Raw genomic sequence first — 14,630 nt, forward strand, 5'->3', positions numbered from 1 at the left:
TTTCATTTATTGTGTAAGAGCGACACAATGAAACTTGGCGAATATACTTGAGAGTCAACATTTCACAAGTATTCTATCCAAAGGATCTAGGGTTTGCAGTGGGTGGGAAGGAGGGCACTTAAAACAAGAGAGCCCTAATAAACCACAGAAAATGGTATGGACTAGGGACAATGAGAAAGCTGAACTGTACTTAAAAAGACGGCTAACATAATTTAAACACACTCAGTAGCACTCAGGGTATTACAACTGTTTGCATCTACTTTGTCATACCATGCAATTTACCTTTTTTCACGTGTCTATTTTAGTTTGCAAACACACACATGCTTTGTACCACCACGGCACACCGTAATATTACCTCAGATGTAAACAGCTTACAATCTTCTGATTTTGCTGATCATCTTTTTATGTCTAGTTTAAAAAATAAAACAAAACATGCATACCCAAGCATAATCCCAGCAGAACACAAATCAATGAATGTTTAGCTTGAGTAGTAATGCATTTGAATATTATACCTGATTCAAATTCATTAGTGTAATTTACAATAAAATTGCTATTTGCATTAATAATTCACAATACAACAGAAATTCAATATTCTTGACAGATATTTCCAGCAAACTGTACTGTTTGATAAATAATAAACACTGTGAAAGCCTAGTCAGGGCTTAGCATACACAAATGTGGAGACTGGGCAGTGCCATTTCCCTAAGCACCTGCCTGGGTGCTCCAGAAAAGTATCCAAGCTGGGTTTATAGAAGAGCAGATAGGGCACTGGTAGCAGTATTCCCACCCGAAAATTCCAGCACCACTAATCAGGTCATTCTTAAGCCCCTCATGTTAAGTTTTGTCTTTTTCAAATCTGATACCAGCTGGAAAGCTTTTTGTTTTGATTTGTTTTTAAGTAGGCTCTACACCCAGCGTGGAGCCCAATGCGGGGCTTGCCCTCATGACCCTGAGATCAAGATCTCAGCTGAGATCAAGAGTCGGATGCGTCACTGACTGAGCCACCAAGGGGCCCCTAGAAAGCTTTCTGAAAGGAAACAATTGGTGATGAAAGAAAAAAAAAAGAGCACCCAGAGGGAGTGTCCCACAGGAACAGCCTGGTTTAGACAGAAGGCTAAGGGTATTCTGGAAAACAGAGGTGACAGCTTCCATGTCAACAGTCACAAGTCAAAAGAGGGACTTTACTTTAAATGACTTAAACTAGAGACCAAAGCTCTAGAATAGGACAGAGACTTCATCTATCAGAGTCAAGACAAAAGATGAGAAAAATAAGCTTCTCTCATTTAACCCACCCCAAACCTCAACAAAGTAGGCAGTGTCCTTACTTATTGATGAGAGGAGCTAAGTCCCTGCCCAAGTCTTGGAGTCATGTGTCACTGGAGTCTTAGAAGCACCATTTCTCTTTTTGTTTTTCCAAGTAATCAGATTTGTCTAAAATCACATTCTAAGAAAATTTCATGCTTACAATTAGGATGTACGCTTGAGGCAAAATGCAGGGAATAATTTACGGGATTTTGCAATATGTTTCTAACTATGATGATGCAGTTAAGTTACTTACATTTGTTTTATTACTCCTAGGCACCCTGCGATAATAATAAGGGGGAAGAAACGATGACCATGTTATAGCTCAGATAATGAGCTACATTGACTGAGAGAGCAGACGTATTCTCAGTTATTCATGTATGTGATTAACTCATTTAATGTTCAAAACAGTCCTAAGACATAGGTGACATTAGCCACTCGCTTTAAAGGAGGGGAACTGAGGAACAGAACAGTTAAGTAGTTGCCGGGGGTGGGGGGGCATAGCTCGTAAAAGACAGACAGGCCCCCCACCTAGGCCATCAGGCCCTGAGCCCCAGTTTTATAAGCACATACATACAACTAGTATCCGCAATTGTTCATTAGAGATGTTTCCAAGCAACAGTTAACAGAAAATTCTTACCTCTGGTTTGCTGAGGCTGGATGAAACCAAGGAGCCGGATCCCACGTCCAAATCCCACTGTTTTTTACCACGATTCTCAGGATCCAAGGCAGCAATTCGCCCGTCTAAAGTGCTGATAATCACTAATGATCTATAAATGTAAACATTAATAAGACAAAGTTTAAAAGGTATTTATGATATCAGGCACTTAATGCATACACTGGAAAGAAAACCAGGCCGTCCCCGGACCTCTGTCTGCTGGGGGAGGAGGCCCACCTCCTCACAACACTTGTAGTCTCGCTATCACTATCCATCTACTGCCCACCAAGACCATTGCAATATGCCCTTTATCTGTTTATGTCACTTACGAAAGCCCCAAACTCCTAGGTCACCTCTCATTCCCACCCTGTAATCCCCACATGGAACTCAACATTCCCAGTGCTGTCCTCATCTTCCTTTCCCAAATCCCTGAAAGCCTTAACCCGGGAACACGGTTTTCCCTGAATGTCCACTTGCCTTCTTGCTTGAGTAGAAACCTGGCTCTTCCCGAGAACATCACTTCTGAAGCAAAGAGAATTCTTTGCTCCAAAACCCTTGACCACCTGTCCCTGTAACAGGGTGGGGGTACTCCTTGCATCTCATTGCCATTTTCAGACTACTTTCTCGCCTCTCCAAAAATCCTTAGGATCAGACTGCTCCACCCACTACCCCTCCAAGTAATTGTCCACTGACCCTTAGGTCACTAGCCTCATTCCTTGAGGATTTTAGCTCCTGGTTTAACTGTCACTATTAACACATTCTTTGGGTTTTCATTATCTGTTTACCTTGCCTCATCCACTGCCTTGGTGAGACCCTAGCCCTTGGCATTACCAATCACCACAGCTCCCCTGCCCCACTGAAATTTCAAGCATTCCAGCCCCTGCCACCAACCCCTTTCTGGCTCATTTCCTCTGCTTCCCTCACTCCCACTAATCTCTGACCCCACCAGAGCCTACAAGCCAATGATCCTGTCACTTTTACCCTCAGCTTCACCACCATCAGGCCCTCACTTCTTTCTTACCCAGTTTAAATCCCATAGTCCTTCATTTTGAGCACTTCCTGGCCCCTCACACGTCACACTTGCCTAGCAGAACTCCGACCCTGGTTAAATCCAATGCTCTGCATTTTCTCACTCTCGCTTCCATGCAGTTGAACGTGGCCAAAGAAAAACATAATCATGCTGACCGGACTCACTTTAATCGTGACTGCCAACGTGAAAAGGGCTATCAATGATGTTCCACCACCACGGCGTACTACCCGGGTCTATCTACTCACCCATTGGCCTAGGTTAAACTATGTAATTTCTCCTTTCCCCTCAATTTCCAACACTAGCTCTTCCAAGCTCATTCATCGCAGGGATAATCAAAAGAAACCCCACCATCACATCTCTCTTTATCACCACCTGGACCCACGAATTCTACCTTCCCTCCTATTACTGCAGGTGAATTGTTCATGGTCCCATCCACTGCCAACACTTCTGCTTACACAACAGATCCCTATTTTCCAGTCCTCACACCTCTCCTCTTGCTCTTGCATCAACCAAAGCATTCCTCTCAGCATTCACACCTGCTATTATTTCCCCCAACTTAAAAACCAAACCAGTCAAATAAAATGAACCATTCCCTCTCCTCTAAGCGTCCAATCCACTCCTTGCCTGACTCTGGAACAAAACTCCTTGAAAGAGTTCTTATACATTCTGTCTCCAAATCCTCTCCCCTTTTTCTGTCTTGAACTCTTTCTAATCAAGATTTTGCGGGGGGTGGGGGAATGGGATAGGCCGGTGATGGGTAGTAAGGAGGGCACGTATTGCATGGTGCACTGGGTGTTATACACAACTAATGAATCATCGTGCCTTACATCGGAAACCGGGGATGTACTGTATGGTGACTAACATAATAAAATAAAAAATCATTATAAAAAAAAAAAAAGATTTTGCCTCTGCCACTTCACTTAAAAGGTTCTTGTTGGGGTCATCAGTGACCTTCATATTGAAAAATCCCATGGTCAGGTCTCAGTTCACTTGACCTTCTAGCAGCACCTGACCAGTGACATCTCCTGCCCTTCATGAGACACACTCTTTCTGTGGCTTCCAAGACACTGTACTATCCTGATCTTTTTTTTTCCCCTTAGTTGTAGCCTACTCTTTCTCAGTTTCATTTTCTGGTTCTTCCTCATCTCTTCCATCTCTCAAAGTGTTCTCTACTTACATGTACTTTTTCGGATGGTCTCGTTCAGTCTCATAGCTTAAAATACCATCTAGATGCTGGCACTCTCAAATTTGTATCTCTCCCTGTACTCTGGACTTATATACCCAACTGCCTACCAGATTTGTATGGTAGAATGACTTCCCCAATTCCTCAAACACATCATGATTTTCCCTCAGGGCCTTTGCAGCTACTGTTCCTTCTGTTTGGAACATATCCTCCCAGATATATAACAGGCCCTCAATAAATATTTGTAGAATAAGTTATACAGTTGTTCTATGAATTTGTTAGGTATATTTGTCTGCTTCAAAGACCATGAAATTCCAAGTACACATATTTATGTTTCACTTTGGGATTAAAATACAACTTTTATCTTCTCTATTTCATTTGAAGTACAACATATACAAATTCAAAATGAAGCTGTAAGTTGACCAAGACAAAATAGTTCAATAAACTCACTTGAAACTTTTCAAAAACTTGTTTATCAAATGAAAAAATTTATCAAGTGAATAAACAAAATTGTTTTTTAATTGTTAATTTAGTTCCCAAACTATACACTAATTCTCATTTTGAATTTTTCAAATGGTAACTCTTAGTCTAATCTGTGAAAATAAAGATTTTTGACACATTACAAACTCTAGTAATTTTAGGTAACTAACCAAAAGAAAAAAGGAACAACTCTACTGCCCTACCCACACGCTACCCTGCTTTCTAAGGAGATATACCAGGAATTAGGGGAGAAGACGGTTACTATGAGGAAGAAAATTATTTTATAATGAAGGGTATAAAAAGTCATACCTTAGATGTGCCAATTTACAGATAAAAGCAACAGAATCTAATTAAGTTAGTGATCCAAGGTTCAGAGCCAAGTTAAGTCTTTCCTAGTACCACTGTAGAAATGTCTGATTATTCTGTTCAGTAATCACTAACCACAAATAGATGGCTGAATGAAAACCACTCTAATTGAAACAAAACTTTGTATAAGCAGTGTTAACCCGTGAAAAACTAAGGAGACCACTGCAACACTTCAGATACTATTTTTTGTTTTTAATTCAGAACGAACATTGTTTTTCACCCTAGACATTCTACTTGTAACAACAACAACAACAACAACAAACCCTGTAATTTTTCTGAGTATGTAGGTATTTGGGCTAGAGGTATGCAGATAATGGTAAAACTCCAGGTCTCATCTTCAAAACAAAGAAAAACCCAACAATAAAATATGTATATGTGTCTTATGTGTACATAAATACACATTTTAATAAATCACTTGGAGTTTAATGTCTACCTATTCTTTCACTGACAACTTATATAGGATGCATTTAACTGAGTCAAGGATTCTGTCTTTTTAAACAAGATAGTTTCAGATTTTGTACTGTATCTAGAGAATAAGTATAAATTTGAGTAATAATTAAAAGAAATGCAAACATGCGGGCAGGAACAATTAAGTGTATTATTCTCTTAGCTGTTTTTGATACTTAATGTAATCGGGTTCTTAGATTTGAATGGGGTACCCTTAATTATTTTAACCCTCTTAATGGGAATAACAGTAAATCCCCTACAAATCTGTCAGGGGTTCAGAAAAAAAAAAGCCCTTCACCTACAAGGTATCCGTGATATTCACTACGGGCTCCTTCCCAAGCACGGCTCTGGAAGGAAGCACCCCTGGTGCTGTGGCTGAAATTGAGCAGCATGACAGGGCATAAAAGAGATGCTACGATTTAGCCTATTATGTCTAATCACATTCTAAGAGAGATGCTCATGGACATACTATCAATTGAGAAAAGCATCAGGTGAACAGATAATGCTGAATGCAGCATTGCCCTCTGAATGCTGCAGAGGGCAGCAATAAGTTGTTCAGAATAAACACCAATCAGAGATGAAAAATGAACCCCTCTCCCCAAATAGGGAGAATATAAGGCCACTTTATCTCCCCACAACCCATTCTATTTTCAGGTTTCTACGAACAAGATGAAAAGCTTTAACTTATTCAAGAATTGAAGGGACTGCAGAGGCAGCATTTCCAGTGAAAGAACTGGAGCATTTTTTTTTTTCTTTTTTAAGAACTGGAGCTCTGAAGTCAGACCCATGACTCTGCACTTGCTCTGCTCATAGCTTCATTTCACTTGCTTTCTCACAGGTAAGACAGGACTACTTTCCTGGGTCAGCATAACTCAAACTTGCCTGGTCATAAAAACTATCCGGTGCTTGTTAAAAGCCAGTAGACATTCCTGGGTCCCATCCCCAGAGGGGGCTCGGGAGCTGGAGCTTGACAAATACCCCAGGTGAGTCCTGCCATAAGACCAGCTTGGCAGATACTGACTTACCTCAAAGGGCTGTTTCCTTAGAGTAAAAAAATAATCTATCACCTGGATGAAGAAGGCCTATTGGTCAGTTCTGCCAATAACCTCTTTAGAAACTTCTCTCTCGCGCTTACACCTTGCTCTAGTTTACAAAGGCATTTGTTTGGATGATTCAACAGCAAGCGCTGTTCTCTTACGCATGACCCAATTCTTCGACGCTGTTCTCAAGAAGGTTTTCAACCGTCTCCTCCTGCCAGATCCATTTTCCTCATCAAGTCTGTTACGCAGCAGCAGCTGAAAGAGTGGCAGGCTCCTCATTCTAGACCTTCTCCTTTCCCTGGCTTCTACAAGGCCACTTCCCTTCACCCCATCATTCCTAGCGCTCTCAATCTCTAGGAAGCAGACCATGGAGTTCAGGCTTTAGCCAATGCCCACGGCTTTGACTTTACCCGTAACATGACAGCTCCCAAACCTACAGGGTGTTTCCGGTCCACTGTCTCTCTGCCTGCTCTAGTTCTGCATTTGCAGCGGGGCATGCTTGTTACCCCCACAATGTGTTCAGATAAATCTCTTCTCCCACATCCTTCTCCATCAACCCTGTCACTTAACATTTGCATCAGACGACAAGTCTACCTTTTCCATCATGCTCTACATTTAGCCAACAGCCAGGTAGCACTGATTCTATTTCTTGAAGCTTTTGAATCTTTTCCTTCTTCTTCATTACCACTACCCTTGTCCTAGAACCGACTCTCACTTCTTATCAGAACACCTTCAAAAGCCTTTCTGACATATTTTCCTGTCTCAGGTCTCTGTCCCCTCTGCAGTTTCAACAGTTTCATTTCTGTAACAGAGATCTGATAAACATCTGAAGCTTCCTGTGCTCACGGAATAAAGGCCACGCTGCTTGGTATAGCACACAGAGCCTTTCATAATCAGGCATAATCCCCCACCCCACTGCCACACACACATGTTTCTTAACTTTTCAACAAAGTTTCCTTTAAATTATTCTTTATCTCACTTCTTAAATGATTTCATTTGCCCAATAAACATTATTTCTAATGAACTCCCCCATTTTTAGAGGAAATATTTAAGTACCAATCAAAATACTGAAGATTTCTGAAAAGACATAGCTAAGATTACTATATTAAGTTTGATACAATTCTAGTTCAAAGTCAAGAAACTTGACTGCTTAATTAGCCTTCTCTTCATTGGATATCCAATTCCATTCAGTTATTTAAAAATACTGACAATCTCATGGATCCCCATTTTTACCTTTGCAGATCCACAGATGTCTAGGAGCCCTGGCTTGGTAATCACTGCTTTGGGCTCTGCAGTCTACACCGGCCTTGACACTTGACATTCAAGGACTCGCTCACTTGATACTTCCATTGTCTTTACTCTCAAACTACTCCTATGTCACTCACTATCCATTCTAGTGTAGTTAATTCTTTAACACAATGATCTCCCTGTCAGACTTGGGGCTCAAGGGCTAGCTCAGCTGCCCGTTTATCTACTCGTGAAATGCAATAAATGTTTGTTGAATGAAACATCTTAGTAGGGCAGACACCATGATACATATAAAACACAAAAACAAAACAGAAGCTGAGAACGATGTGAAAATATGGGACTTGCCTCAGGTCATGCACTAAATAAGAGGTTTTGGACAGAAGCATTTAGGTTTTTAAACTCTATCATTCTGTTAACAGTAAGTTTTCATTAAGTAGCAACTACTATATTACTATAATGTGCAGCTTTTATTCATTCCAGAAATCTCATCAAGATGACATTTATCCTGTTACTGCTCTGATTTGCCCTCAACTGAGCAGAAATAACCTTATGCCAATGAAGACCCTATTTTAAAAAACTGTTTGCTCTGACTTAAGTCATACAGAATACCTGCCTACTTACAATTAAGTTTATCAGAGTCTGAGTAGATGCTGAAATTTTCATACAATAATTCTAAAAGAGGCTTACTATCCGTAGAAGTTTCCCACGTGGAAGAGAAGCAGGTGACAGGAGAACATTATATCAAGTGAAGAGTTTCTACATTAACAACTGCTTCTTTTGAAATTGCACACTTCCTTTCTTTGGGGGGAAGGGAGGAGAGGAAAAAACTCTACAAAATTAAAAATGTGATTTGGTTAAATCTGCTTTTTTTTTTTTTTTAAAGATTTTATTTATTTATTTGACAGAGATAGAGACAGCCAGCGAGAGAGGGAACACAAGCAGGGGGAGTGGGAGAGGAAGAAGCAGGCTCATAGCGGAAGAGCCTGATGTGGGGCTCGATCCCATAACGCTGGGATGATGCCCTGAGCTGAAGGTAGACGCTAAACCGCTGTGCCACCCAGGTGCCCCTGGTTAAATCTGCTTTTTGATATAGCCAAGAATCCTCCACCTAAACACAGGCTCTTATTCAAGAAAGCACATGTTCTTGTTCAAAACCAAACTAGTACTAATTGGACTGTACTTCCTAGTCCTCACCTACTAAGTAAATCTTCAAATCAAACTTCCTTTATTTAAACATATCACAAGACTAGCCCTGCCCCAAATCAAAACAAACATGTCAAAAATTACCAACTACACTTTATAACTTTGACATATCAGCTACACCTTAAAGAAATACCATGTTAAGTTTTCAATGTTATAGACAACATGAGTGACACTCATCCTTTCTCTATCAGATTAAAACATTTTTGGACACACTTTTTCTACTTTGTTCTAGGGAACATTTTTAATCAAAATGGTCATTTACAAACAGAACAGGGTGAAAACATAAAAAATAAAATTAATTTCCCCCCTCACGTTTAGTTCTGTAACCTACAAGTTCTTCTCTTTGTATTTTAAAATATTTTGTAGTAAAAATGTTCAGGAGCTTCTCTCTTACAAAAAAGAGGAAAAAGTCAGATGGAGTTCTCAGGCAGTATTTAGGAAATGAAGAGACATGTTGGAACTACAGCTCACGGCGGCTGATGAAGACCCAGTCCCTTTCTGCAAAATGCCTATGTGTGTAAACGCTTCGCAGTTCAAATAAAGAACAGTGTCCTCGATCCTCTCACATATCCTATCTGGAGCCCAGGTGTCAATGAAGCTAAAAAGACAACTGTAGACAGGAAGGATAAATCATTATTTGCCTGAAGTATGTCTATTTTGGCTTACAACTTGCCTTGAAAGTTATTCATAAATTCTTCAAATGTGATTTCTAGTTAACTTTAAAAGTCTAGGGTCAGAAAAGTGAGCAGTGTTCAGGGGCGCCTGGGCAGTGCAGTGGTTAAGCATCTGCCTTCGGCTCAGGGCGTGATCCCAGCATTCTGGGTTCGAGCCCCACATCAGGCTCCTCCACTAAGAGCCTGCTTCTTCCTCTCCCACTCCCCCTGCTTGTGTTCCCTCTCTCGCTGGCTGTCTCTCTATGTCAAATAAATAAATAAAATCTTTAAAAAAAAAAAAAAGAAAAGAAAAGAAAAGTGAGCAGTGTTCAGACCAGATGACTGAGTTCCCTTTCAACACCATATGCCAAGATTGTATTATTTAATGGGTATATTAGCTAAAAAAAAACAAAAAACAAAAAACTTAATTATGAATCTGAAGATCTGAGAATGGCCAGATTCTGTATCACGATTCACATCAGATCAGTTTGTGAAAGGATAAACAGGAGAGAGAAATAAAAAATGAAATCATCTTACATTTTGCAAAATATTTTCATGTTATCTCATTAAATACAAAGAATTCAGTTTACAGATGACAAATTAAAAAAGCACCGCAGATTAACATCAAATTTAGTAATACTGTTGTTAGAGGGGAATTAGAGGCGGGGGAGGGAGGCAGAAATATGTTAAAATTAGTGTGAGAGTTAAGATAAAATTAGTTCTTTACAACTCTTGAGGTCATCAGAGGCTGTCACTATGAAGATGCCCATCCCATCCCCAAAACCCCAAGTAACACTTAGCAATTTGCCCGTTTGTGTTGGAGTCAGGAAACCGGTAACTCATAACTATGCCAACGTGCCCAAAATCTAGCAGTGAGGCGAGACTGCAACTTTCTTCCCAGCTTTCCTTAGTGAGCACCCCATTTAAATTTCAACTAAATGTAATGTTTAACAGAAGCCCTGACAAGGCTGCTATCAGAAAAACAAGTTTATTTTAGCTACTTTTTAGAGGAAAAAAAGTTTATTCACTCATTCACATGCTCTTGAGATGTAGAGTAAGCAGTTAGGATAAAACCAATGAAAACTCCATCAGGGAAGAAAAAGGAACCAGAGAGTCTCATATTGCTTCCTGGGCATCAAAAGACACTATGCAAAAATAGCGATCTTAATTCCCCACCTCCCTCTCTTTAAAACAGTTTTGCAAGTACCGCAGCTCTTCGCAGCTGTTTGTGATAAACGCTTGGTTAATTCAAATCTGTTCCCCTAATCCTCCTCCTTTAAACAAACAGGATATTGGTCGGTTATTATGGAACACTGATAGTCTCTGGTTTTTCACTTTTTTAAAGAGCTCTTAGGAAGAAGTTTTATAAACTCTGCATATTGATCTTTTGTAAACTCCATCAATTTACTTATCCAAGGCTTCTCAAACTTTCCACACTATCTCAAGCTACCATGCAGACCCCTAAACGCGGGTCTATCTCTTCCTACGGAATTCTGTTAGCCTAAGATCACTTTCTTTCCCCAGGCCCAACTCTTCTATTTTCACTCTCTTTGTTTCTGAGAAGGAGGCGGTCCTCCTGTTTGCCAAGGAGATCCTTTCCAAATACCTCCACTCCCTCCTCTTTCCTTTTTCAACCTGTCTATACAGGCTCCTAACTCTGAACGTATAAACTTCCCTGCTATCAGGCTGAACAGTGCCGGAAGGAGGGAGCGGGCTTTAAAAGGATGAATCCTTACCGTCTTGCAATCTGAGCACTCTCTGCTGTTTGACTTAAATTCCTTAAGTGTGCTCCCCACCAAATCCCTCCTCATTCTTCTCAGCCCTCACCCTACACCTCCAACCCAGGAAGCTGGATTTCTGTCTCCTCCGCTGGCTCATCTTCTCTGAAATATAAGGCATTTGTTGAGGTCTTATCGTGAGCCTCCTCTTTCTTTCCACCTTCACCTCTTTACCCTGATCTCTCTCCAACCACCGTCACTCATTTCTACCTCCCTCCCAAATCTCTCCCTCTGGATGGCCTGCCTGCACCGCCAAGTCACCATGTCCAACAACGAGCTCTTTGCTTTTTCTTCTCTGCTCTCCTCAATCTCCCCACTTTCCCATGTGTGCTCCCATCTTCCGACCGTCCCATCTCAGTCTGTGGACAGGGGCGCCACAGGAGAAGGAATCAGTTCATTTGCCAGGAACCAAGATTCCGCCTCAAATCTCTCAAATCTATCCCCTCTGTTTTATACCCACTTAACAACAAACTTTGATCAGACCTGGCATTCAAGATACCCTACACAACACTCCGCAAACAGTAACTCTCAATCTGTCATGGAATCATCTGGTAAACCTATCAAAATGCATATACTCTTTCAGTGGATCCGGGTGGTGCCGGATTCTGATTTCTAACATGCTCCCAGGTGATGACGATTCTACTAGTGTTAGACTCGACATACACAATCCGGTCCCAACCTATTGTTCTAGCCTCATCTTCCACAACTCCCTGCCCAGCACACATGTACATGTCTGTATCTCCCTCACATATACAGAGCATGCACACACACACACACACACACACACACACACACAGACACACAGGTACACAAACAAAAATGTTCCCTAACCATAGTCTCCAGCTTCTGTGCCTCTTGCTGTTTCCTCAAGTTCAGTGACTGCTCATGATCCTACTCACATTTCACAAACCAACTCATCCTGCCACAGCCTTCTCTGACCTTTTTACCACTTCACCCCCATGCCCCACCCGCTGAACACCACAAAAACCTTGGGACAGTCAGGGCACTTCATTTGCACTGCTTCTGCTCTGTAATGTCATTATAGGTCTCTTCATTCAATCCTCACTGCTGGGCAACACCCTCCCCCTGGAAGACAGGGACTATCTGCCTAACCTTTGTTAACCCTAGGGCATCTTGTGGGTTACAAGTGCCAGTGAGGTGGTGGACCTGTACTCTAAGAAAAATGAAACATCTCACTTTACTTCGTGTAACTTACTTGGAGCAGGTGCTTCAGAAACTTAAGATAAACAAAAACACTCTTCCCGGAAAGTTAATCCATTAGCAGAATCCATGAAAATATTGTCAAATATGTGCTACTTAAAGGAAAAAGAATCTACATATAAACATTCATATAGTGCTTAGAAAATTTTAGTACTTTTCCAAGTTTAGTACTCTCCAGGTATATAGACCGAGGTTCTGATATTTAACTGAAAATTAAATCTAAGTTGTTAGGATCTAGTAATTTCTACATTATAAGCTTACAATACTTTCTAATCCAGATTCTAGCACTCTCTGGTTTAATTTACCTAATGCTCCTCCTATCACTCCATTTGTTAGATGGGACATCACTTTCTCCCTGGTTGTGCTGAGATTAGCTGCCCGCAAAATACTTTACCATTAATATCCCTTACATTTGTGTCCAGATTTTGAAAAGTGTTTAAAAACACGTACCTTGCAGTAACATTTTTAAGGAGGCTAAGCAAATCAACCAAGACAACCCTATTTTAAATGTTCACCTATCTTAAACCCTCTAAATATCAAAGAACTGCCAAAATTCAAGACCTACCCGCGGCTCTTAAACTTTATTGTGTTCAAGAACTGCCTGGAGTGCTTGTTAAACTTGCAGATTCCAGGTTCTTGCCCCAAGAAAGTCTAACTCAGCACATCTAGGGTGGGGCCTAAAAAACTGCACAGTTAACCAGCATCCCCAGGTGATTCCGATGCAGATGTTCTGCAGATCTCAGTTGGAGAAATACTGACCTCACCCCTGGTCCAGAGGCCACTACAGGGTTATGTTGAAATGGAAATACAGAAATGTCATTGTAAAGTCCTCTTCCCAAACAGCTGTCAACCCATCAGAGATATGGGAAGACTCATGGAAGAAGAAAAAGGGGAGGGAGTCCTTGCAACACGAATAAAGTTCGAAAACAAAGAAAGAGGGAAAGTGACGTTTCTTTCCCACCTTTGGGCTCCATTCTCTAAGCATCCCCCAGACACCTTCAAGGATGCTGCTTTTGCCTGCGAGCAAGGACCGGAGAAAAGGCCGATCACTGGCCCGGGGGATGGAAACGCGGCCCCGCGCTCGCTCCCGGGTCACCAGTTGTCCATCCTCTGAGAGAGGCCTCAGCCGAGGGGGGACCCCGGACCCCCGATCCTCCGCGGCACACGTGCCGTAAACAAGTGGCCCGCCGGGTCGCCGACCCCGGCGCTCAGCCTGCGCCCCTCACCTGCCGCGCGGCCGTAGGTCGGCCTCGTCATCGGGTTCCGGGTCCCGCGGCTCCTGGTCCACAGCGGCCGCCGGCACAGCTTCGGCGTCCTCCACCGTCACTTCTGCCGTAGCCACGGCCCCTGCAGCCGGCACCCGCGCTGCAGAAGTGGGAGCGGCCGCTGCCCCCAGGCCGAACGCCGCCTCCGCCTTAGGCGCGGGGAGATCGGGGGCGCGCCCCGCGGCCACCGCGCCCGCCGCCAGTCCCAGCAGCAGCAGCATCAGAGCCCGCGCGGGCGGCCCCGGGCGGGTGGCGCGCTCCATCAGCGTCCCGCCCCGCGTGCGAGCATGGAGGTGCAGCAGCCGGCGCCTGCCTCTCCCGCTGCTGGAAGCGCCCGACCAGGACGAGGACGCTCTAGGCACCCCGTCGCCGCCCCGACGGCCTGGACAGCAGAGCGGAGCTCCACCGGCCACGTCTTAGCCCGGCCTCCGCCACCGCCACCTGAGTGACAGCCTCCCTCAATCATTGCCCATTGAACAAACTTTCCGCGCGTCTCCCCCCTGATTGGCTGCGGCCTCCGTCACTCTGGAGACCTAGGCTGGTGTTCTTGGAGAAGGTGGGCTTTCCCCGGATGTCAACATCACGCCTGCCAATCAAATCGTAGTGCCCTCTCCCGAGGCCCGGCCCTCTTCCGGACGGGGTTACCAATGAGAATCGCCCCTCCCTGCAATCCTCTCACGTGATTGGTAGGCTCCGCAGTACCGGAATACATTTTCCCGGAGCAGATTGGCCATCGCTGCGGTTGGCCTCGCCCCT

The 14,630-nt window shown here is 43.0% G+C and overlaps 1 protein-coding gene across 1 annotated transcript in view; it reads right to left on the bottom strand.

The window, feature by feature from the left end:
* The window catches only part of EIF2AK3 (eukaryotic translation initiation factor 2 alpha kinase 3), a 66,470-nt gene extending 52,132 nt beyond the window's left edge, over positions 1-14,338 (bottom strand). Inside the window, exons 1-2 of the mRNA XM_026481059.4 lie at positions 13,836-14,338; positions 1,943-2,072 (exon numbers count right to left, since the gene is read on the bottom strand). Of these exons, the coding sequence (XP_026336844.1) occupies positions 1,943-2,072; positions 13,836-14,137 (432 nt within the window). The 5' untranslated portion in view covers positions 14,138-14,338. The remainder of the gene's footprint in view (positions 1-1,942; positions 2,073-13,835) is intronic.
* Between the last annotated feature and the right edge of the window lie 292 nt (positions 14,339-14,630).

This window comes from Ursus arctos, unplaced genomic scaffold, assembly GCF_023065955.2.
Source record: "Ursus arctos isolate Adak ecotype North America unplaced genomic scaffold, UrsArc2.0 scaffold_8, whole genome shotgun sequence".
Lineage (NCBI taxonomy): Eukaryota > Metazoa > Chordata > Mammalia > Carnivora > Ursidae > Ursus > Ursus arctos.